The sequence below is a fragment of the Amblyomma americanum genome, chromosome 4 (genome assembly GCF_052857255.1).
Source record: "Amblyomma americanum isolate KBUSLIRL-KWMA chromosome 4, ASM5285725v1, whole genome shotgun sequence".
NCBI lineage: Eukaryota > Metazoa > Arthropoda > Arachnida > Ixodida > Ixodidae > Amblyomma > Amblyomma americanum.
In genome coordinates, this window is record NC_135500.1 from 72,052,082 (window position 1) to 72,079,009 (window position 26,928).

General features: G+C 45.7%; 1 protein-coding gene across 1 annotated transcript in view; it reads left to right on the forward strand.

Moving 5' to 3' along the window:
• Positions 1-26,928, forward strand: part of LOC144129565 (uncharacterized) — a 649,728-nt gene that overhangs the window by 23,044 nt on the left and 599,756 nt on the right. Inside the window, exon 2 of the mRNA XM_077663707.1 lies at positions 2,083-2,183. Within this exon, the coding sequence (XP_077519833.1) occupies positions 2,083-2,183 (101 nt within the window). The remainder of the gene's footprint in view (positions 1-2,082; positions 2,184-26,928) is intronic.

Sequence of the window (26,928 nt, forward strand, 5' to 3'; positions counted from 1 at the left end):
GATTTCAGAGAGTCTCCCACCACCCTGAAATCATAGTGCCATCTGTGGCTGCAACTAGAAAACAGCTCAACTCGCATTGAGACTCGTAGCGCCGTCTACAATAGCATTGCAGAAACAACCACCTGCCGAGTGCAAATGCTGACGTCACGGTCCAATATTGTGGGTAGAGGTGGAAATATGTGTGTGTGACGTCAGGGGACAAAATGGCGGCTTAGTTTCTGTTTCCCGAAACTAAGATGGCGCCCATTAAAATTGGTTGTTCCCCGCATTTATTCCCCCCCCCCCCACCCGCTCACTAAAAAAAGGCCGCCACTGTCTGGAAGACGAAGTAACAAGCGTTAGCTGTTTGGTTTACTTGATGAAGAAAGCGAAGATGAAAGCGCCGCTAGTGTCGAGAAACGGAATGTAATAACTTTTGAAATGTGGTGGATTGCCACCATGCTCGGCAACGCGTGCACTCACGCCGCCATTGTCGAGTTGCACGTCGTCAAGATACGTCCCAAACGGAATTTGCTTCGTTTGGGGGGGGGGGGGGGGGGGGGCAAAATGGGCCTCTAATTCGTCTTGCGTTGCGATATGGTAACGCTTCAGTTAGTAACTGCAAGTATACAATGTTTACCTATTATTTAATGGAGGCCGAGCAATGCGGTAATCGACCCCGTTTCAAAGGGTATTTATTACATTCCGTTTCACGAGACGAGCAACGCGTCATTCTTCGCTTTCTTCATCAAGTAAACCAAATAGCTAACGCTCGTTACTTCAACGCCTTCCAGGCGGTGGCGGCCTTTTTTAGTGTACGTTTCAAGTACAGAATTCTTTTAGTGCTTTAGACATATGGTGCCAACTTTGGTGTGAAACTACAAGTTAGACGTGGGGGAACGTGACATGAAAGTATTTGCGCCTTCGTGTGTTAGCTTGTGCTGATTAATATAGCAACACAAAAGCCCTTCTTATGTTACTAAAATCACGTTTAAGTTTTCGTTCATATTGATAGCCGTTAGCCACTTTGCCCTACAATCGCAGAATGAATAAAATGCACCTTTGGAAGCCTGCTGGCTGCCTGAATTTTTGAAGGCCGAGTGCAGCACGCAATAGTCAGCGTATGAGCACTGTCACAAAGCTGCGTCATCTGTTGCTTTGATGACGTCATTACTGTCATTGAGAAATGAAAGGGGTGTGAATGATTACTAAGCGCGGCCCTGAAGCAATATAACGTCTACTGTGACAGACGCTTTTTTAAGATGTAACAAACTGGGACCTCAGGTGTATGTAGTCTCTTATGCACTTTACTCAATCGAGAAAAGCCTCCAGGTTTGAAGCGAAAGCTTCGCTACGCTAGGTAAAGCTGATTCGCCCGTGGGTTGACCATTGACGTTCAACTGAGTCAGAGGTCAAGTGCGGCTATGGGCCTTGCCATATGTGGTCCACCATGGTGTCGCACCACCTGACCTTTTACCGTTCGATTCGCCCACAAGGGCGGTGGAATAGGCCGCAGGGTTCATTGGGTGACGAACCTCTCGCGATCAACCATAAATTCAACTGCCCCGTGCCAGGGGGGCAGGTTGGGCGCGCTGCCTATCCAGTGCGTGGAACGCACTCAACGTTACAGACGCCAAGCCACGTCTACTTGCTCGATACACCACAGTTTTCGCTCTCTAACCAGATTCAGCAGCAGTTAAACCGCAGCAATTTTTTAATAGACGTTTACTGTGAGACACTGCATAAAATGCTTTCGGGTAATCCTTGAAAATGGCGTGAATCTTCCTCCTGATGTCAAGTGCTGATGTGATGCAATGAGTGGATTGGAGGAGCTGGAAGACGGTGGAGTCTCTAGCTCGGAAACCATGCTAATGGCTTCAAATGATGGTAATATGAAATACTGTACAAGGTGTTTATCAATGTTGTGCCCTGATATTTTGCAGCATGCTGATTATACATTTTACTGCAGTTGGTGATCATTTGCTTTGCATCAAGGTTCAAATACCAGGACGATATTAGCCATTTTCCAGTGCCGAGGAACACAGGAAAGTCGAGCTAGTTTTGCGCCTCCTAAGATACATACCCTGCTTTCCTTTTTTACAGAGATATTCACGAAACCACGACCTGCTCTTTCCTAAGAGCTTCGACGCATTCCATAACTTTACAATTTGGGTAGCTGTTCATCCCGAGAGCTATGATTTGCCGTAAGTATCATAACCATAGGTGGGCAAATGCTTTTATTTCTACTTTGCTTTTATCACACTTACTTCTTTTAAATCCATGACCCTCTGTCACTCTCGCCCTCCTTCCGAAAAATTTGCTGGCCCTCCCTGGCCCTCACATCGTCGGCCCTTCCCCACCATCACAAACAATCGTTTTAGCACTCAAATTAGTTTTTGTAGTCGGCAACTTCTGCCGATGTTACTTAGTAATGAACACAGAAGACAAGTCCTCAAGGCACTATTAGACGAGGGGCTAGATGCCTATATTGTTGTGCTCGTGCATGCACGTGTGTGAGTGTGTTGCTTGAGCTAATACATGAGACAAAACTGAAACAGTTACGAGTTGAGCCCCAGACAAACAATCTGCCTTTACTTCTGTCACGCAGTGCAAGCATATCTGCGCCCTGCACTTATGATATTTCATTGTTATCTATATTCACTGCAAAAATGAGTCAGCGCGTTGTTGTGTCCGTATAGAAAAACTAATGTACACCAGGCGTATTTAGAAAGTAATGCAGTGGCGTTTACCACGTACAATAAAACAAGTGCTAAGCAAAGAACAGACTCAGGAGAAGGAAGGGTTTTAGGTCGCTTAATTACCATTAAACAATCACATTGCAAAAGAAATGGGTTTTGAATTTGAATGGTTTTAATCTCCTGCTATTTTGAGCGGTTTGTTACATGCTTGTCTAACGACGTTTCCATGCGCACGAATGAAACGGGATGAAGACCACGCTTTCAAACTAGAGTGGGAGAGATTGGAAGTTTAACACGCGTGAACGCTGGTACGTGACGAAGACCACGACATTGCAAGCACAGCTGGAGAGCTTAATTGGCAGTTCTTACAGGAAGGATACAAAGATTTCCACCAACCGATTGTTCAACTGAGGGTAGTCTGTGAACTGACCGACTTTTAGCCGGAGTGCCACTCCCTCTTGATGATGTGCTTAGCTTTACCTTGCGTCTAGTGCTCTCTTGCTTTGTGTTTTTGAGATGTGTTTCGTGGCATTTCCTGAAAGAGTTTGTAAATAAGTTGGTCAATGTAAATAGAATATATTTGCAATGTCATAAATACCATGCTTAAAAAAAGCTGTGGCGATGGCGTAGTGGTCTGAAGCAGCGGCCAGCTGAACTAATTTTTTTAGCGGCGCCGCGTGTTACGATGCCGCTTCCCCAGCTAAGAAGTTTTTATTTGTTTAGTGTCTGCCCCAGTGCGATGCCGGCTTTCCACCGCAGTGAGGCTTTTATGCTGTCGCTTAAAATAAAACATTATTCATGGCATGAAGAATGACATTGGCAAACACCCACTCCGACGCAGCGTACATAATGCGGACTCGCAGCAGGCCTGCCGAAATTACGGGCGGGGTAGGATAGCGTCACTCGCCTGCAGAATACTATTAGAATTTGAGAGCAATTCGGATTAGGCGATTAGTAAAAAACAGATAGCATGGGTGCCGATCACCAAGAAACAAGGCCGCTGACGCGGCTGCCCGACCGTTCCTTCCCCCAGGTTCCACTCAATCCACCGGTTCTGCGGCGGCAATCATAACAATCCCGCTGATCTTTAACACGGATATTACAAATCATCTACGCCTCTGGAGGAGGGTATTCCGGGACCCGCTAAGGGTTTCGACAGAACCGAGGAGGGCCCCCTTAGACGGCTCCAAGCTGGGCCTTTCTTAAATCCAGCCATACTAAAACACATGGGGCCTACATTCACGTTCAGGTGCAAATTGTGTGGGCCGGCCAGTACAACACACATATAGCTGTTATAAGCCAGCCAGCTAAGGAGGGCTGGAACGCGGCCCTGTTGCGCTCGGACCTGGATGCCCAGAGGGCCCTGGCCCAGAGAGCACGGGCAGCAGCGACGGCCAATGGCGTCCCAGAATAGGGACTGCTACCGAGCGCAGCTACCATATCCACCTCCCATTCTGAATCTACTACAGTACCGCAATAAATGTTTACTCCTCCTTCTCAAGCCGTTTGAAAATCAAATGGGTCACTAAAAAGCATAATTTGGGCTGATAATGGTAATCCCTAAGTCCCATAGTCTGGACTGAACAATTCCTGTGGTTGCCATTTAAGGCCCTAGCGCTTCCACTCCACCGAAAAGCGGTTATCTCTCGGAAGTCTGCTTCGAGCAGGTGGGTCACCTTGATCACGTGGCTTTTTGACGTCATCACAAGCTGCCCACCGGATTGCGAGGAGACTGCCCTCCACGGCAGTTCAATTATTGATTAGTCGCGAGAAATTTCTCAGGAACAACATGGTTCTCACAAGCATCCGATGTCAGCAACTGCCATCGCAGAGCAGTGGCGCGTAGCTTAACCGCTGATCATCTGCGCCTGGAGCGGAATCAGGTATCCCATGAATTTGTGAATGTAGAGAATGACCAATTCTACTTCAGTACAAGTCTAAAGTTACGTAATTTCACGCAAACTTACATCAAATGATATATCAAGCAAAGTAATCCAGTTCAGGTCAAGCGAATGTACAGAAAGTCAAGGTAAACAATGCAAAACTAGGGCTAATGGTCCCAACCTACGATAATGCGTAGTTAACCCCAAGCTAAACAGCCCTTGATTTTCTATTCGTACGTCTACGCATCACCCGAACGCTGAGTGCCAATTCCCTACCATGCATTCTAGAAATCTGGTTCATGAAATCAGGCACGCGATTACATGGCCACACGTCTGACTATGAAGAGAAACAAAAACAAGAGATTCTCCTTTTGTTTCGCGAGCAGTACAACCTTCTCTTTTTTAACACATCGTACAAATCAAGGCAGAGCGAGTGAAGATAGAGGCCAAAGTGGTTAAGCCGCTCCTTTATTTCCAGGGTAAGACAACAGTGGTTGACTATGCCACCAGACTTTGCTGTACCACTTTCCAATACAGAAAATCCAGTGAAAATTGAAAATAGAAAGAAGATACTACTGTATTGAACTACTCAGTGTGAACGAAAAAATTCCCTACCAACATACCCAACAGCTATGATTTGACAGTAGAATTTCGTAAAAGCTTATTTCGCGCTCCGGCCTGTCTTTGAAACATTACTGAGCTGTAGTCGAAATTCGTTCCGGGAAAAAATGCTTAGAAGTTGGGAACTCAACAGCCACTGGCTACAATTACTACTTGTTTGACTCCACATTCTGAAAATCTGACAGACTCAGGGCTGATAATGAAAATGTTGACTGCCGTACAATGGTTTCCCTTGGACCGGGGCCACCTACATGGACCAGCCAGTTCGCCCTTAGCGCACTATACAGGGTGTTTCACGTAAGATTTTACACAATTCTTAAAAATAGTTTTTTATATTTAGGAGAGAGCTTTATTCGGCGTTGTATTGTCAGTGGTGTTGTACAATGCGGCGACAGAGAAGGCGTGCGGCTCCCTGCCCATCGTGTTAGCCTCCTATACCGAACGACCGCAGAAACCACGTCTTCGCCGCGGACGTTTCGCTTAAGAAGAAGCTCTTTGAAACGGGAATTCATAACGGGTTGCAAAGAGAAAAAAAACATTATCCCAGAATACGGTTCGGCCAACACCCTAGCCCTCAGACAATCAATATTGCTTCCCTCACTCTCCCCTCATCACGTCTTCTTTCCCTCGCCATCACCTCACAATGCCTTTTCTTCCTCATCCTCCCGAGCATTTTTTACAACGAGAGCAGTGCCGCTTTCACAGTGAGAAAATGCAGTTGTATATCTGTAGCTTACAACAGAAAAGCGTCCACCTACCAGAAGCACCCCCGACCTGCTACCTTCCCACCACATTCTTTAGCTAGGAGGCTGCGCATCCGCCCATCACCACCATCGATCCACATTGTCTTCGCAATCCAGTTCACTTGCACACTCCAGAAGCGTCACCCACCACCTACATCTGCACCCCATCTCCAACCTTCAGAAACCACACCCACCGACCACCCACCCAAATCTGCCCAAGTTCGCTATCAAGAATTACTTCCCGTGTCCGAAGCAGCTGCTGACAGTAAAAAAAAAAAAAACATCAAGGAATCATCGCAAGTATGTCTAGCGATAGCGTTAATGGGTCGCCTCAGTGTCCAGCGGCCTGTTTTTCAGTGTCAGTTCGCAGACACGGACATTCTTCTTTTAGCATCAAAAAACCTATATTATACCCTTGAGATTACAATACAGGCCATTAGCGCTCCCTCCAGAACAAGTATTCCTCCACTGTTGCTTGTAGGTTCAGCCTATATTCCCATATATGACGAATTGATCATTCATTACTTTGTATTCTGAGTGAACCTACCCCATCAGGGCAGTTCGCGAGCAGAGGTGGACATTCCACCTCAAAAATCTCGACCTCACCTCAACATCAAAATATTTGCCGACCCCACTCAACGTCAACCTCAACAGTTGAGGTTGAGATCTCCTGAGAGCCCTCAACATACTTTTTTTTGAGGCAAATGGAGACCACACTCAACCTCACCTCAAACTCAGATTTTGAGGTGAGCCAACCAATTCGGAGGTCGGCTGTTCGAACACTGAAAGCTAAAAATAAAAAAAGCAATTCACAAGTTTTATAGTTAAAAGCAATTCTGAGAATCTTGTGCGACAGGAAAACTAGAATGATGATTGTACCACTATGATGACTTTTTATAACAACAGCGGCACTAAGCGGTGCGCAGTTATTTAATAATGTGTGTAGACAAATGATCGGTGTGCTCGCGATAGGAGAAGCTTATAACCTGGGATGAGCCCTCAGAGAGTTTATGGCATACGGGCAGGGGTGTCTCTTACATGGTACCACCAGTACTTCGGAGTTACGTTTTTCATTAAGTTTTCTTCACTATTTTTAAGCTTATCAGCGTAAATACTTGAGATACTGGAAGTGGAAAAATACAGGGAGATATATAAAGGAACTGCACAGCTACCATATTCCTCTATAAAATCATCAATAAAATTACATTAAGGGCGTCAGGCAGGGAGAGACGATCTCACCAATGCTATTCACCGCTTGTGTACAGGAGGCAGTCCGACGCCTGAATTGGTAAGAGTTGGAGATAAGAGTTAATGGAAAATACCTAAAGAATCTTCGATTCGCTGATGCTGTTGTCTTGTTGAGTCGCTCAGGAGATGAAGTGCAAATCATGACCAATGACTTAGACAGACACAGCATAACAGCGGGTCTAAAGATTAACACGTGGAAAACCAAAATAATGCTCAACGCTCTAGCAAGGGAACAGTAGTTCACAATTGCCAGCGAGGTGGTGCAAGTGGCAAAGGAATACTTATTGCTGGTCGTGACAGGTGATCAGGATCACGAGAGGGAAATAACTAGACGGATAAGAATGAGGTGGAGCACCTATATGGCAGGTTCCCTCAGATCATGAACAGCAGGTTACCAATATCCCTCAAAAGTCTACAACGGCTCTATGTCACCGGCACTCACGTGAGGGGCAGAAACGTGGAGGCTAACGAAAAGGGTTCAGCTTAAGTTAAGTACAACGCAGTGAACTATGGAAAGAAAAACTATGGAAAGAAACGTTAAGAGACCGGAAGCGGGCAGAGTAGGTGAGAGAACAAACGCGTGTTAATGACATCCTAGTAGAAATCGAGAGGAAGAAATAGGCTTGGGCAGAGCACGTAATCCGGAGGCAAGATAACTGCTGGTCTTTAACGGTAACGGGGCGTATTCCAAGAAAGAGCAACCGTAGCAGCTGGCGGAAGAAGGTTAGGTGGGCGGATGAGGTCAAGAGGCTCGCACGCATAGAGTGCGCGCAGCTGGCAAAGGACAGGGTTAATTGGAGAGACATGGGAGAGGTCTTTGCGCTGCAGTGGGTGTAGTCGGGCTGATGATGATATGATCAGCGAAATATCAAGGCAACCTGCTTCGCGAATACTTGTTCGTGTTAGAACCCTCTCTTCATTCACGCACGAACAGGCAATCGACAAACACAGACGCTCTATAGCATATATCAGAAATTGAAATGCGGGTGGAGGAGGTTTTCTTGATACTCTTATTAGAGTTGAGAATAGTTTGCGAAAGTAAAAAAAAAACTGGTTTCCGACGTACTTTCCAATGTGATGGCTAGCAGACTCATTTCACCAGTATATTTTGATTTTCTATCTCAATCCGGCATAGCGAGAACACTTAGCATAGATGAAAGTTTTGCCACTCAGCATACGCCGTTTTCGATCCGCTGTGGTCCAGCTTCGAAAATACTTAGCAAGCTATGACTGTAGTACAACGACAGAGGAGTGTTGTAATTATCTCTATGTTGAAGTCAGCAGCTTCTTTTATTTTTAACTGTGCCATTGAACAAAGTTGGCTGAAAAAAAACTTGATCTTTTTTTTTTCTGTGAATCCTGGCTCGGGACATTGATGAAGAGCCGGACACAGACGAGATGTTCCGGCGGTTGAGCAAGAGACCAAATCTGTGCGCTAGAGGGCATGAAGGCTCCAGCCTCCGGGGAGTCAGTTTTGGTTCTCACCACAAAGCATAGCTAGTTCTTGCGCTCCGAATAAGTTCGGCAAAACAAAAGAGAGTCAACTCGTAAGACGAAAAAGTAAAAATGATAATAAATAAAAATATTGGCTGGCTGTTTGGAATTGCTAAGCGAAAAATATTGCGCGAAATCATTTTTTGCAGATGGGCACCGTTGCCACGTGCCTGAAAGCGTGATCAAGGTGTCCACTGAGCTACGCAGCCAGTTAATCCCGTCTTCAACACTTTTTTCTTGAATGCCTATTTACTCAATGTACGCCGACAGCCTGTGTTCCAGTATCGCGTTTCTGCAGCAAGTTTGTCAGCGCCAACACGTATTTCTCTAGTACCATGTTTCTTCTTCAACGTCAGTTCACGCCAACGCATTAAGCGCACATCTATCTGTCACAACACTCACATTGCCCATAGCGCCACCATTACATTGACCGTGGTATTGGTTGATGGAGATGGCGGTGCGCAATGCAAACAGCAAAATAGTATTGCAGTTTCATACGAGACTTCGCCGGCTATGGCGATAGCCTAGTGGTCTCTTGCAGTGCCCAGCAAAGCTGATCTGTTTGCGCCGCCGAGGGAGGTCGAATTCTGGTCACGACAAAATTTAGTTTATTTACTATGGTTTCACCAATGTAACCCTCAAGCTGAAGCATCACACAAACCGATGAGCCGGTTTGACCACGTGAAATATTGCATTCGTATTAAAAGTTCTCAATAGGAAACAAGACAATTTTTTCTATTAAACCCATCAGGAAAAAATTTATTATCCAAATAGACAAAAGATATTGCAACAGACATTCTTGGGAAGACGAGGGGAAGTGTCTCGGAGGAGTGCGTGTACTGGGCTTGGGTGCTCTGTGCTCTGTACTCTGTACGGGCCCTGTGCTCTTGGCCTGTGTGCTGTGGCCGGGGTGTAATTTTGTCGTTCTCGCCTTGGACCACGTAACATCTTTAGTGGAGATGCGGAGTTTACCTTGAGCACACCACGCAGCTTCGTAGTGGTCGTCAAGCCGGGTCTACTATCATGGCTCAACCCGGCGTGTCAAGGAGCACCACTACTCCTCCTATTTTGGTCATGGCTCCTCCTAGCGACCCTGAAACCTTTATTGGCACTAATAGAACGGTTGTGGAAGACTGGCTTAGCCTCTACGAACGCGTGAGAACCTATAACAGGTGGGTCCCTACGTTAATGCTCGCCAATATCATATTTTACCTCAATGACACGGCGCGAGTGTGGCACGAGACCCACAAGGAGACGTAACATGCTGGGGAACCTTTAAGTAGAAGTTGAGGACGCTATTCGGTAGGCCTGATGACCGCCAGCTCGCCGTCAAGAAAGAGCTTGCGTCTGGAGCCCCATCTTTGACAGAAAGCTACGTGGCGTACATCCTGCGCATCTTGATTCTTTGCCACAAGTTCGACGCTGCCATGAGTGAGACAGACAAGGTGGGCCACGTGCTCAAAGGCATTGTAGACGATGCTTTAAACTTGCTTGTTTCTAAAGACTGTTCCACTATTGACTCCATCAGTAATGAGTGCCATAGATTTGAGCAAGTGAAAGGCTGCCAAACTCCACAGCCGTTTTCCTGCCTTCCTAACGCAGCCGCGGCATCTTCCTGTGAGGACCAGCCATTTCCATCCTCCCGCGCGCACTAGCCCGCCCCTATCATCATCGATTCCGTCACCCGGATCGTCCGACGTGAACTGGAGGCCCTCGCACCTGTCATAACCACACCATACGTCCCTGATATGAAGCTGCCCGTCATGTCGCTCATTCAGGCTGTCGTCAAGCAAGAAGTGGCAAACCTGGATCTTTCTCCCTAGGTGTGCTCCATTGGCCGCCCAGCAGTCCCCCAGCCTCCTTCCGCTGCTTTACGCCCCACCTACTACTCCACTTCCTGTTACCGCAATCCGGCGGAATGGCGCACGGCTGGCGACAAGCCATCTGCTTTCTCTGCTCCCGCGTTGGACACATCCCTCGATATTGCCGCCGCTTTTGGTCGTCACCTCTCCACGGTGGCTTCTGCAACTACCGTCCTGACCCTCAGCGCCGCGTCCCGCCCCGCCCCCAGCCCGACCAGTCTGAACCCTCCTTACGCAATTCCCGCTCTCTTGTTGCCAAAAAACCGTCGCTCACGCTCACCGCAGTCGTTCATCTTTCGGCCACTGTCTGCTACGTCCGCTACACTCTAAAAACTAGCTGCTGAAGCTCCCGGAGGGGACGCTGCATGAATGACCCCGACCAGAAAGCCTCTACTGATCACCCGACGAATTTACTGGACGTCACAGTCGATGGGTTTCCTGTGCACGCCCTCATTGACACCAGCGCGAACGTATATGTGATGAGTTCTGCCATTCGCTGTCGCTTCCGCAAAAGTGCTCACGCCTCAACGTCCCGAGTGCGCGTGGCGGATGGAGGCACACCTGCTGTGGACGGACTATGTACTGCTCGCATCACTGTTGTCGGCCACAGTACCCCGCTTCAGTTCACCGTTTTGTCCGCCTGCGCCTACGACCTAATTCTCGGAATGGGCTTTCTCTCTGACCATTCAGCTCTGATTCACTCCTCGCAGGGTGTCCTACAACTCGAGCTCCCACAACTCTATTCCGGGCACGTCGACCCCTCTCTCCGCCTGTTCAATGCAGACTATGCTCGCCTGCCGTCTCGAGCCGCCTCCTTCGTTGCACTGACACCTTCTCTCTCCGTTCCCGATGGTGACCATCTCGTTGCGCCTAGTACCGATCTCCTGCTGACCCGCACAGTTGTTCTGCCCAATACCATCGTCTCGTCAAAGCGAACGCACTGCCTCTACCGTTCATCACCTTCGGTTTCTCTCATCAAGTTCTTCCATCCGGTATTTGCTTTGCTACGACATCCCCCCCCCCCCCCTCGCACTGTGCCAAGTCGCTACATTCAACACCGCCCCTTCTCAAACTCACGCAAGCCATTCCCAGCCTACATTGCTTTTACAGACGCCTTCACGACCGTGACGATCTCCAACCTGTGTCCCGCCCCAACTACACTACTTCGAGCCCTTCTCGAATATTTTTCGAAAATTTTGGTCTGAATAACATCCCGCTGGGCCAAGCTCACTCTGAGAAGTACCGCATCGACACGGGGGATGCCTCTCTAATCTGTTATAAACAATGCCAAGTCTCACATACTGAGCGCCAGGTCATTAACGCCAAGGTTGTGAAGATGCTTGATAAGAACATTATCGAACCCTCCTGCAGCTCCTGTGCCTCGCCAGTCGTCCTTGCGAAGAAAAAAATGGCTCTTGTCGTTTTTGTGCTGACTATCGTCACCTGAACAAGATAACCAAAAAGGACGTGTACCCCCTCCCGTGCATCGTCGACGTCCTTGAATGCCTCTACGGTGCTGAATTCTTCTCCATAGACCTTCGCTCCGGCTATTTCCAGGTAGCAGTGGATGACCGGGTCCATGCGAAGACCGCGTTTGTGACACCTGATGCGCTGTATCAGCCCAGAGTTATGCCTATTGGCTTACGCAACGCGCCGGCCACCTTCAGCCGTAAGATGGACGCCCTTCGGCACGGATTCAAATGGTCCACGTGCCTCTGCTATCTGGACGATGTCATTGTCTTCTCCCTCACCTTTTCCTCTCACCTCGATTACCTTTCCAAGGTTCCTTTCCGTCATGCCGGCCTGTAGCTCACCTCCTCCAAATGCCGTTTCGCGCGTCGTCAAACCGCAATCTTTGGCCATGTCGTCGATGCCACGGGCGTTCACCCTGATCCAGCTAAGATCCGAGCCTTGAAAGACTTCCCTGAGCCGCGTTCCAGCAATGACGTACGAAGGTTCTTGGGGCTGTGCTCCAACTTACGCCGATTCGTGCCTGGCTGTGCTGACATCGCCCGCCCCCTCAGTGATCTGCTAAAAAATGATATGACTTTCACCTGGGAACCCCTAAAAGAAAACTCCTTTTCGCTCTAATCTCGACGCTCCCCACCTCGCTCCTCTTGGCACACTTCGAAGTGGCCGCTTCCACTGGAGTCCGCACTGACGCCAGCGGTCTGACCGTGTCGTCGCCTGCGCCAGCCGCCTCCTCTATTCATCGGAGCGGAGTTACTTCATCACAGAACGCAAGTGCTTGGCCCTCCTGTGGACCGTTGGAAAATTTCGCCCGTATTTATACGGGCGCCGTTTTACGGTTGTCACCGAACACCATGCTGTATGCCTGCCCTCCTCACTGAAAGGTCCTACAGGCCAGATAGGTCACTGAGCTTTACACTACACGACTATGACTACACGGTGGTCTATAAGTTCGGTCGGCTACACACCAATGTTGTTTGCCTCTCCCGGTATCCCGTTGACTCTTCAGACCATCCTGGTAGTGACTGCACCGCCGACCTGTTCTTGCACTCGGCTATTGCTCACGTTGGCGATGTGCAGCGACGGGATAACGAGCTCCGCTCTATTATTGACCACCTCAACTCCTTCCCATCTGACCCTGCTCTGCGCCGGTTTGTGCTGCATCATGACACTCTATACCGCTGGAGACTCAATCACGCCGGCCCCGACCTCTTGCTTGTTGTGCCGAAGCGCATGCGCACCGATGTCCTCCACGAGCTCCATGACCTCCCCACGACTGGACATCTCGATGTCTCGCGTACTTACGCCCGCGTGCGTCGTCGTTTCTTTTCGCCCCGCATCTACCAGTCCGTACACCCCTATATTCGTGCCCGCGACCAGTGCCAGCACCGGAAACGTCCTGCCACTCTCTCAGCGGGTATGCTCCAACCTGTTTATAGGCCTTCTGAACCTTTCTATTGTGTTGGCTTGGATCCTTTGGGCCCGTTTACTGAGTCCACCTCCAGAAATAAATGGGTTGCCGTTGCTACAGACCATGCCACTCACTACGCAATCACGCGGGCCCTCCCCACCAGTTCTGTTACTGATGTTGGCGAACTTCTCCTGCACAACCTCATCCTCCGTCGTGGTGCACCCCGCACACTTCTCACCGACCGCGGCCGTTGCTTTCTGTCTGATGTTGCCGAAGACATTCTTCGTTCCTGCTCAACTAAACATAAGCTGACCGCCGCCTATCATCCCCAAGCCAACGGCCTCGCAGAACAACTCAACCGCACCCTCAGGTATATGCTCGCAATGTACGTTTCCCCGGACCATCGGGACTGGGATATCGCGCTTCTATACGTGATTTTCGCCTACAACTCTTCCCGTCATGACACTGCCGGTTGCTCACCATTCTATGTTTTGCACGGCCGCGAGCCCAAATTACCTTTGGACACGCTGCTCCCGTCATCTACTTCACAGCCTTCTGAAAAGGATTACGACGCAGTTGCCCGAGCCGACTACGGCCGCCAACTGGCGCTATCTCGACTACAAGCATCGCAGGCCTCCCAGCAGGACTACTACGACCGCCGCCACCGCATGGTAACTTTCTCCCCTGGAGACCTAGTCTTGCATTGGTGGCCATAACGACGCGTCGGGCTTAACGAAAAAATTCTGTTCCTTTATGTTGGCTCATGCCGTGTGCTCTTTCAGGTCACCGCTGTCATCTACGAGATCGCCTCGGCCTTCCAGGCGACCACCACTCGTGCACCTCAGCGTGACGTTGTCCACGTCTCTCGCCTCAAACTCTAGTTCTCGCCATCTCCTGCCACGACCTAATCTACATCAAGACGGCGTTTTTGCCACCGCGGGCTGTGCAACGAATATTCTTGCGAAGACGAGGTGAACGAAGTGCCTCGGAGGTGCGCGTGATCTGGGCTTGGGTGCTCAGTGCTCTGTACTCTTTGCGTACCCTGTGCTCTCGGCCTGTGTGCTGTGCCCGGGGCATTCTTGCGTCGTTCCCGCCTTGGACCACGTACAATATCATCTGGCAAATGGTCTTTGCAACTACTTGAAACGCATGCGAACTCTTACAGAATTATCTATGAATATAGACATCGACATCCCTGACAGTTTATTTGCCCCAATGTTGCCACAGCGATCAGCCGCGTGTAGAGCGATGTTTTGCTGGGCCTTAGAAACTTGGAAACCTTTTCACAGAAACGATAGTTCAGCGTGAGCAACAGCCTTTTTCATGACATAATGTTTAAAATTTAGTTTTTTTATTATTTTGAAACAGTTCTGACTGTGAGGGTTGTTGTTGCTCCAAAACATTAACGACTAATTTGATAATATTCCAACAATTATTTACAAGTTCTGTGCTAAAGTGGCAAAAATAGCTCTCGCCTTCTTCGTAGTGACGGGTCTCATATCAATGTCCATATGGATCCCAGATTACTACACATGCGCGCATGACGAATTACAAAGAGGGCCCACAACCCGGTCCACATTAATGACATTTGGACTGTCCAGTAGGAAAATACGCCAGTTCTCATGTCTCAATCCTTTCGCGTACAATAAACAGCTCAATTACCCGGGTGCGCTTCCGTAGAAAAGGTGACAGGGCTTGTACGCAGGCGCCGGCTGTCAAAATTACGCCAGCTCAAGCTATATCGGCTGCGTATGCTTATCGCTATCATGAACAACCGCGAGGTAAGCATACGGATGCATATGACATACTGCAACGACCATGCAGCGACATAGGGCCCCACAATTCTAAAGGTTACTGTGAGTGATCATATTACTGCTGGCGCAGTGGTGTACCGTGTCAGCAAGGAACTACTGCCACGGCAGGTGTCTGTTTCAAACACAGCCAGACATGGTGGTTGTGCGATACAGGTTGCTCTTCGCGAGCAACCTCTCGCAACGAATCATTAATTTGAGTGCCACCTGCACGGTGGGCACTTTGCTCACATTCTCACATTGCGATTAGCGGGTTGCTACCTACGACGATAATCAGGTTATGGTGACATCACAATTTTACGTGACCTAAGTGCCAAGGTCACCGCCTGTATTTCTAGACATGCCGCCAATTCCAGGTTTGCCGCCGTATGGTACCCTTACCGCTGTTGCATTGAAACTAAAAACTAGGAAGAAGAAAATGATTCAGACGGCGGCGGGCCTACGTTCAAAATATACAACCCCTGAGGAACAATTTATGCGAAAGTAAAGCTCACGTTAGCTATCTCTTCTTGGTTAGTCAGGACAAGCAGCCCGGGTCCAACAAGCGCGATCAGTGGCTTTGGTTGAAACACCCACTTGCCATTGCCGTGAGGCATCGCTTAACCACTGTGCCAGTGCGCCGGTACTAGTACGAAGGCTCGCCGCGATCTGTAAATATATCACGATTTCCCTAAATCAACTGTCGCAAGTTAAATACAATAAAATTTACGTAAACTTGAGAAGCGAAAGGTAATGAACTCTGAATTATGATAGATTGGCCAGAAAAAGAAGGCTCCAGAATTTTCTTTCCCTAAGTCCATTCCGTCAGCACTGAACTCGTTACTTTTAGAGCGGAAGCTCTACTCCTCTCATGGAAAATCTCAAGGTCATGTCGCTCCGAAGAATTACCTTCCAGCGGCGGAGTGGGAGGTGTCTTTGGCGTCATACCATGTGACTTGCCGCGCCTCGCCACAGCTGCCGCGCGCGAAGCAGGCGGCGTTCACTTCCCTTCGCAACTTGTTAAACAATGGGATTCAACGCTAACCTCGCAGTTGCGATGAAACACGTGGCTCGCCTTCACATGATTAGATTACAAAAGACGGGAAGAATTTCTTGACGGTCGCAGATAGCGATGGAGGAGTCGAGCGCTGTGTATTATAGATGGCTGATTGAATTTGATGATTATTATGGTCAAGTATACTCTTTAAACAAGCAACATGGAATTGAAATTATTGATATGCAAAAAAGTTAAACCACACCAAACATTTTCTGGCCATGCTTAATCAGACTTACGTCCTGTAGACTAAGTGCAACCGGGTTTGACCCCACCCAATTATTTACGCACGTATCGCACAATAACCTCAGTATGCAACGAATGTATTCACTTAGTTCATCCTCGTTTCATTTATTGTCCTTAGTACAGCATTGATGCGAAACTTTTTGGTACTGAGAAATGCAACAGTGGTTTATTGTGTTCAATTTCTTCTATTAGTTCATCTGTCTTATTTTGTTCCAGTCTGAAAATGGGTAACTATTAAAGAGGCTTTAATTAAATACTTCTTTAAAGAGCGTTGCCCACCAGATATTTCAAAGAACGAGGTAAAGAGAGAAGCATCATCATGTCTTCTTCGACATCTCTTAAACAGTCCAAGTTTTACAGAGGTGAACGTTCCTGTCTAGAACGAAAACCGGTACGCTATGCAGCGAGACCGCGTCATGTAACATTGAGTACTGGCTTCGTGATAGCTCTCGAAATGTAGGGCTCCACAGGTCCCCGAACGATCGCTGCTAGGTGCTTGCGCCTGACGCTGCGAGTGTCACTCTGAGGTCTTTGTTGCGCTGGCATCCTGTAAAGCTTCTCTATGTGCTCCTGGCGAGGCCATGGAGTATCTCTAACCCATTATATGTGACGCCGCCCGGCGTGTTTTCGCGTGTGAAGCGACGGAGCTGGACAAGCTAGCGCCAGATATGTCCTGATGGCTCCAAGTTTGTATGCGGAATCGCACGGGGTGGGTGTAGAATCCCTGAGTCTTTCATGTGCCGAGTAATGAGAATATCCTCCTTGGCGGGTGGACTAGTTGTCTTTCAACAATGTAGAATAAATTGAGTACTCCTGATTTGCGCTTGTGCAGCTTGTGCATTTCAGAATCGCCTCGTAAATGACGGTTGCAACAACGTCGGAATAAAAGGGGTGCCACTGGCTTGCATTACCATAGGAATTCTTTCATGTAATGTCTATGTTGGGACTCCGCTTACGCCATGCTCATTTGCGCCCAACTTTGCTTCCAGTTGCCCACCGCAGCTGGTCCCACTGCTGCTGTTAGGGAGCACCTTTATTGCACTAGAAAGGTGTTTCAGTCACAAAGACGACACCTGATTTGAAGATAGGCAGATAGGATGAGTTGGTATTCCTTCATAATTATCCAACAAAAAAATAAAAATGCTTAAAAACCACGACAGACAAAGACAGACGCATACGCACGGCGCCACTAATTCTAAGCCTTTCAGCCAGCGGTGTCTGAAGCTGGTACTATGAGAAGCGAAGTGTGATATTTCATACTTAAGCTTGTCGATGATAACAAGTTGGCGCTCAGGGCAACCAGAAACGCGGCGTTTTTCGGCTGTCTGTCAAACTTCGAACACAGAAGGAGCAGAGTTTTCGGTCTAGTCTGCTCAAATCCCCTGTAGGACGCATCGATTGGTTGACACTGAGTGCTCCTGATGCCTTCATATATTATTGTTGCCTGATGTTGGTGTAGGTGATTCAAAAAAGTAATTCAAAAAATTCTCAATACACCTTTGCAAGCTGATGTCAATAACCTCTTAATTGCTACGACGACTTAGATTCAAAAGTGGCTTTCAAACAATATTCCTGCTTTCAGCGAGCCTGAGAATCCTGCATAAATTAGTGAAATTAAAGTATCAATATAGAGTATGAAATTATCAATCCAGCGGTTTAGCTTGAATGAAACAAGGGGTATTAACGCCAATTCTTCAAAACTCTGACTTACATCCTCAGAAAATTTCTTTCCTGGAATAAGGTAACGAATGCTTGCGAAAACAGTTTTTAAACATAAGAAAATATGACGGCAAAAGTTCCAGAGGGCAAAACTGTAAGGTACTTTTGGTACAACGAATTCAAGCAGAGGCCTTCATATTGATAAGTGCAATGTAGAATAGGCCCAGCCTAGTTTCACATCTTTCTGCCGGGCTACTTCCTCGTCTTCGCCGCTGCTTAACAACTGCCGACTACGCTGTTGATAAGTATTCGGAAGATTTCCAGACGATTACAATTGGCATCGTGTTTATTTTTGCCAGAAAGAAAGCAGAACCCAATGGAAAAGACGGTAGGTCTCAGTAGACCTTGGCTACCTTATACAGAGCACTGCACACACCCCTAGTGCAGAAACAGTACGGGCAGGCACAATTTAAATATATCTCGTGATATCTATAGACGCCTAAATAGAATATTCAGTGCAAGTAGTAATACATATAGGGGATTTACAATGAAGCAATATAGCACAAACAACAAAAGTATAAATTTCATTGCACATAATTTTTACACAATAAAAGCTCATGTATTCAGAAGAGAAAAAATGAACTACAGCGGCTAGATAAACGCAATTTTGCAGGATATTCGATGATGGCGATGATGAACTCTTATGGCGCAAGAGCTCCTTTGGCCAAAGAGCGCCAACGCACAATGTATTTTCGTCTGCCCAATTAAGGGTCAAAAAGCAAATTCCTATGCATTTCACCCTGAACAGGCCGAGCACCAGGGAGGGGAAAGCTTGTACGCATTGTATCACCGGTGGGTACCCGGCGGCACAGGGGACCGTACCCCGCACCTCCCGCACGCGAGGCGGATTCTTAAGCCACTAGGCAACCGCTGCGGTGCCGGATATTCAGTCAAATAAGTCTTTATAATCTTTTAATTGCCTTTGTTGCCGTCGAGAATGCCCATCTTGTAAAGTTTTGTTAATGGCAAATGGTACCTTGAAATTTATATTTTGTTTCGCGAATGACAGGTGGAAGTTTTCTTTCAGTTCTCAGATGCCACATTACGGGAGGTCTGTCAGGCAGGTGGCATAGACTCTGTAATGTTGAATAGACACGCTGTTTGAATTAACAGTACATTTTTTTAAGATAAGGCTTTTTGGATTAGGAGAGCGCTTTCTTCGTTATAGCATCGTCGCCGGTATAGTACATCATAGTACAACTAAGATGTGCAAACTAGCAGAATGGCTAACTAGTATTGAATTGTTAACTTTTCACTCTAACTGTTAGCCTTCTTAGTTATTGAGATGCGTGTAGCTGACCAATGAGCAAGATTGGCAGCATCAAATACTACAGTACCTAAACCCCTAAAACGTGAGTCTGCAATCGTTATTCATGGGCAAGCTGACTTGCTTGTCGCCGTAAATGATGTTAAAGCAGCACAATAGAGTGTGGAAGTTAGATTTGTTGAAATGGGCGCCCGTCTGTCAAACCTTGTGGCTAGATACACCAATGTTGAAAACATTGAGCAAAGTGCATACCCAGGAGACATTTAACAGCGTTTTGCAGCAAACCAACGAGATACGGCCTCGGCTTTGCGACTTGGAGGAGAGGTCTCGTCGTAATAATCTTGTTCTTCACGGTGTACAAGACAGCAATAAATTCTGGGATGAAACTGAAAAAAAAAATTGTAAACCTATTAACAGCAATCATTGATACCGGTCTCACTGGGGAAAAATTGAACCTGCCTACAGACTCGGTGGCCCGTATTGTGAAAGCAAGAACAGACCGGTGATTGTCAGATTCAATCATTTTAAGTTTCGGAATAGCCTTTCAAGAGCGGTCTAAATTGAAAGACTTCGACTCTTCTGTCACTGAAGATCTTTGCCCGACTATCAGGTATGCAAGAAAAGGGCGTATAGTTTGTGAAGACACTTCCAGAACCCCCTTTTTTCCAACTTCGTCATGACAGGCTACTTGTTAACAAATCTTTCTATATTTATTACCGCGAAAGTGACACCGTGCACGCGCAGACAGCTAGACAGCCAACTGGCGCCCACTAGATTACCCACGGTTCCGCGGCCAACATTCGCTAACACTCTAGAACATCATCGCCAAGTACAGGGTCACAACTTGATAAATCCTAACAATTAATGAGCGATACTTGTGAGCTTTCTTGCATTTCATGCATCCCAGTTATCTTCACAAACATTCGTAGCGTCATAAAGAAACGCGATGAACTAAACTCTGTTGTATGCGCAAGTGATGCTGACATGGTTGTTCTGACTGAGACATGGCTCAGTGCAAATGTTTCTAGCGCGGAAATTTTCCAGGGACCAAAGAAGTACAGTGTATGCCACGGCGATCGAGACTCGACACGGTGGTGACACACTGATAGCAGAATCAAACGAAATTATCTCTTTGCTAACCTTTGCTATCTGCCATTTAGAACTAGTCTGGGTATATATCACCGTCAAGAACATGCGAATAACCCTTGGTTGTTGCTATCGTCCCCCGAACGCTTCAGCTACTTTTGTTGACAATTTTTATGACGCCATCAATTCAGTGGTTTCTCGTTATCCCTCGGCCCCAATTGTACTCCTAGAAAATTTTAACTTTTCTAATATGGTCTGGTCTGGCCCTTATCCCTGTCTCAAATCCACGTCTTCACAGTGTCAAGATTTCTTACATTAATGTTCAGCTTCTCAACTAATACAAATTGTAACGTGCCGCACGCGATATAATGCGTCGTCATTTAACACCCTGGATTTACTACTTTGTACACACTCGGATTTTGTATCTTCTGTCACCTACTTACCTGGCTTGAGTGATCGCTCACTGCTTCATATCGACCTCACCATTTCACTCCAACGTGGTAGTTCAGTAGTGAAACCAATTCGTGAAATTTTGATGCTCTAAACTCTAAGCTGGTCATTTATTTGGACTTGTACCTTGCAGAATTCGACCAGCGAAGTGTCCAAGAAAACTAGGACCTCTTTTGCAATAAAATAAAGGTACTCAGCAATGCACACGTACTATTAAAACATATTCCATCTAACTCAAATGCCTCATGGTACACTAACATACTCAGACCCCTTTGCAACGAAAAAAACGACTTTACCGTTCCGCAAAGCGTTTGAACAGTGCCGATCGCTGGGAGGCGTAATCGGCGGCTGAAGTACATTACCTCAAAGCTGTGCGTGACGCTAAAGACTTTTTATTTAATAACGCTCTTCCTTTAAAGTTAAGAAATAGTCCTAGAAAATTTTGCAATATTGTTAATTAATGTGATAATTGTGCACTTTCGCTTAACAATGATGATGGAGAACCCCTGTCGTCATCTGAGTGTGTCTCTACTTTGAAGCTTGTGTTTTCCAATAATTTTTCCTTATCGACTGGAAGTGCGCCTAAAGCAACTTTTGCGATATAATTTTTCTCTAATGCCTCTTATTGTCGTTTATCCAGCTGGAATTGTAAAATTATTTCATTCATTCAATATTTTTTCCTCATGTGGCATCAATTCTAAGCTCGTGAAACAAACCAAAATGTATTCGTCTGTACTTCTTGCAAAACTATTCCAGCAGTCACACGACCATGTGATTTTGCCGAAGGACTGTAAAATCGGGTAGCTCGTTCCTCTTCATAAAGCAGGTGGCATATCATCCCCTTTAAATTATCGACCCATGTCGCTGACCAGTATTCCGTGTAAATTATTGGAACATATATTATATTCCCATATCTATCGCTTTTTGCACTCTAATTCCTTTTTTACATCAGTTCAACAAGGCTTCCGCCCTTCGTTCTCATGCGAATCTCAGCTCCGAAATTTCACGCATTCGTTACACAGCCTACTTGATCGTAATTGCTAGGCAAACTGCATATTTATGCACTTTTGCAAGGCCTTTGATAAAGTTCATCATACGCTATTAATGACTTAACTACCTTCACTGAATCTTGATTTTTCTGTACTAAATTGGCTTGAATATTTTCTTATTAATCGCTCCAATTACGTCTGTTTTAATGATTGTAATTCTCCCTTAGCAGAAGTCACATAAGGCTCCTTTTTAGGGCCACTTTTATTTCTAATGTACATTAAAAACATTGCTGAGCTCCGTCTCTTCTAGCATGGTCTTATACGCTGACGACTGTGCTATTTATCGCGAGGTTCGTAATGATGATGACATACGAATACTTCAGTCCGATTTAAGTAGCATTGCTCTTTGCTGCACAAATGGCGTATGGAACTAAACAATAACAATTTTAAAATAATGCGTGTCTCTCGCAAGGTGATTGTACCTCGGTGTACACACTTAACACTCCACTTAAGTCTATGCCTTAATACAACTACCTTGCACTAACGATTTCTTCCGCATTGAGCTGGAAAGCTCGCACCGACCAAATTATTAGCAACGCCAATCGCACCTTAGGATACTTAAGACGTAATTTCAGTAACGCCGCTATGTTGTTGTTGTTCTCTTCACAAAATGGCTACTTCATTAAAGGCTCTTCTTTATCCGACCCAAACTTGAATATGCTGCCTCAATCTGGGATTCCAATCAAAACACTTTATCTCATGATGTTGAAATGGTGTAGAATAGTGCTATTCTGTTTGTACTTTCTAATTACAACCGAACAGCCAGCATGATGTTAATGAGGTTCTATGTCGGTTTGCCGTGTCTGTCTTTGCGCAGTAAAATTTATCGCATCTGCTTCTGTCATAAAATTTTGTACCATGAGTCTCTACATCGTGAAATCATCATGTCGCCTAGTTACCTCTCCTCACTTGTCTACCATCGTCGCAAGGCTGCTCTTCCTAACTGCCCCACTAACATCTTTTAATATTCATTCTTGCCAAACACATCTCTAGAATGGAACCACCTTCGCGCAGAGGTCGCATCGATCAGATTACGCTCTTTTCAGGCAAGCATTGTTCAATCATTTCTGTAATATAACCTAAGTGTTTATTGATGCCTTTCTTTTTCTTTTTGCTGTTTCTTGTTATTGTTATTCATGTCTTGTTTCGCTTTTCGGTCTACATTTCTAATGCAATTATATTCCTTTTCTTACTTTTAACCTTTCACGCTATATGATTTATTTTGTATTTTGTACTACATACCTGCCGCTGTTATGTTTTGGTTTTGCTTTTTGAAACCCACTCCCCTCTACAATTCTTCACCGATTGAGGGTATGCGAAATAAACAAATAAATAAATAAATTAAAATAAGTCACACATATCAGCTTTTACAATTTCGTAAATGCGGCTGCTCTCGGCGCTGTGCCAAAAATTGTGGGCCAAGACATTTTGGCGTTTTCGACGAGTTACATGGACTGTATCGGTTGCTTTAACAGCAACCTTCTGGAAAGTGCGATGTAGACTGAATTTTTTGGGCCACAGCGCTGAGGAAAACGACGTTTTTAAAATTTGAAAACTGGTATGAAATTTACTTACTTAGTAATTAAGAAGCCTACCAGTAATAGTTAAAAAGTTAACTATGCAGTATTAGTTAACCAGCCTGCTAGTTAGCACGTTATAACTGTATCCCGATGTAATACATCACTGAAAGTGTTGTGACGAAAAACCGTTCTTCTAAACCAAAAAGCCATTTTTAAAAATTGCATAATGTCCTGGGTGAAACACCCCGTATAGCAGTAACCTAAATTAGTAAATTTATTGTGCGGGTCGAATAGCGTGTTTGTTAAACAAAGGTCCTGTGGGCAACCCTCGCGGTTTTCCATAATAGCCTTAAAAGGCTTTAAATGCTTCTCTATGGAGAACAAGCAACCTATTGAATTTTCGAGATGAAGTGGTTTTTCATACGAGAATACAGTACGATAATTTAGTATATCAAGCGCATAATGCATTTAAATCTTGCGTTAAACGAGTTTTAATTTAGTGGTTTTATAAAGCCATCCTTCAGTTTTACTCAAACTTTTTTACAAACTTCATAACATGCGCATTTCATGAAAGATTTTCATTAAACTAAACAGGCGGAAACATGTAATTGAGGATTTTTATATAAATATGATTTTTATAATTATTACATACGCTGCAATTAATAATAGATTTATGAGCCTAAATGTTATGTAGTTTCGAAGAGTTTCAACCTATGTTTATTTACCTTCAACCAGTCCTCTAACATATTTAATAGTCATTGATCGTAGGTTAGACAGGGAGTAGTACGTGAAAAAGCTATTGGCGCCATCGGAGGATATTATCAGATCGGGCGAATCAGGAATACTAGTCATGCCATTAATATACATTATGAATAAATATGGGTCCAAAATTTGTTATATGCGAACACCTGGTTTTATAGATATGTTTGTACATCAATGAATATCTCGGACGACCCTAAACTTGTTCCTCTATAACTTCCTAACAACTCTAAACCTACACCACCAAATCTATAATTAGCTAATGTTTCTAAAAAATAGGTTTATTACAGCGAAAGATTTCTGAAAATTGAGGAAGAAACCAAAGGTTTTGATTTTCCAACTTGACAAATATTTTCTCTTCAATGTTTGTAAACGCCTGTTCCGTAGACATTCGGTTCAAAATTGCATAAAACCATCTGGTTATAAAACGGTATTTTTGAAAGAAGTTTCCAGCCTACTGTGTATTGAGAGGACTTCTTGTTGGACAAGTTGGTACTTGAACATTGTACTTTTTAGGCGCCAAAACCACACACACACACACACAAGAGAAGGAAACAAGACAGAGCGCCACTCACAACTGGTTTAATTTGGGGAAGCCACATACATGCCTATATATACAGTAAACCGGCGCCCGCGCAAGGAGCATATTCATACATCAAGTAGTACACGATAAACATCTTTCAAAAAACTGTTTTTCCGCCTTGTATAAGGATAATTACGTTTCACTGACGCACAATATGCCTTTCTTGCTGATATAGAATGCTTCAATAAGTTTCCTTGCTTTTACATTGTCACTCCTGGCCAGAATCCGCACCGTTGGAAAACATGGCTCACAAGAGCGCGAAGGGCAGGATCTAATATGTTTTGGTAAATTTGGGCCCTCTTTATTTTGTTCCCCGTTTCTTTCATGTTCCCTGATTCGCTCATTGACACAGCGCCCGGTTTGTCCTACATAGGAACGACCGCACGAGAAAGGAATTTCGTATACTACCCCTTCGGTACACCTCATGAATTGTCGCCCGTTCCGCAGCCTGTTTCTTTTTGTTTTTGCTTTCTTTTTTCTAATCGAGGGCAAACACTTCCGAGCTTCAGGGGGGCTGTGAAAACGAGCGGGACACCATGCCTGCTCGCAACCTTTTTCAGGTCGTGGGTCAACTTGTGCACATACGGCACCGCCACAGGTCTCCCCTCTTCTCGAGGGACCTCTGCCCCAGCTCTCACTGCCCTTGACTTCATCTTCTGCAGCAGGCTTTCGGCGACCCCTGTCACGAGCGAACCAGGGAATCCGGCTGAAGCCAGCCTGGCCAATTGGTTGTCGAAACTTAATCGCATCTTGTGAACACATGACTTCTTTTGTGCAGACTGAAGACAGAGTGAAGCAATGCTTCTTTTTACTAGCTTTGAATGCGCAGAGTCAAATGGCAGAAGTCCTTTGAGCCAAAGGTGCCGCCGCATGAACTGGTAGCCGTAAATCGACGCATCGCAAGTAAAGCCGATCCAGAAAAGCAAGAAATGTGCATTCTTGAGGGCGTTGACTGTCTTCATAAATCTGGGTACCCGAGGCCTACGCGTCGCATGGAAATGTCGGTTGGAGCCATTGTGTCATACGTTAGCAATAATTCACTGACACTCCTTCAAGCAGATAAAGAGGGTGGGTTTGTAGATATGACTGATGATAACTTCTCGATAAGAGCTGCTGAAGCGATTATGAAGAATTTTTCACTCATCCCTGTGGAGTCAACGAAAGTAAAAAGCCGCGCTGTGGAAATGTGTGAACGTCTGGGTTTGGTCAGCCTTGCTAAAGAAATTGCCAAAAGCAAAAGTAAAGCGCTGAGAGTGTTCTTTGCGGTTAAAACGCACAAGCCAGGCTTCCCATTCAGAACAATAGTAACGGAAAAGGGTTCATGTTAGAAGCAGATTAGTCTTTTCTTGTTAAAGCATTTGAGCAAACTACAAGTGGGAGATCCGTTTGTAACGAAAAGATCCTAAAAAGTTTATGAATTTCTAAAATCTTAAGCTGAGGTTGGGTGTGTGCTTTTTCAGGAGATATTGTTGATTTATTTTATTCTGTACCCCACGCTGCCCTATTCACTGCAGTCAAAGAATGTATTGAAAGAAATGAACCTGTTTCCTTCCAGAACTCTGCAGGTATTTCTATTGATGATTTTTTAACTGTTTGAAAGTTTCACTTCGAGTCCACTTTTATAATATTTGACCAGCGGTATTTTCTGCAGAATGCGGGCTTATGTATTGGATCGTGCGTTGCGCCGGTATTATGTAACATATTTCTTCCACAAATGGACCAAGTCCTTCATCAGGTTTTACCGTCTAACAAAGTTTTTAAAGTTTTTAGATATGTGGACAATTTTTTGATTATTTTATCCAAGGACGCAAGCTTGAATGTTGCTGAAGCTGCACACGATGTTTTATCTCTGTTTAGACAACATGGAAAAGGCTTAGATTTTACATGTGAACTGCCTGTGGACCATTTTTTACAGTTTTCACATCTCAAGATTGAGTTCTGGAAGGATCATGTGTGTTTTGGGCTTACGCCCCGCAAGCAAAAAAAAGGACTTCT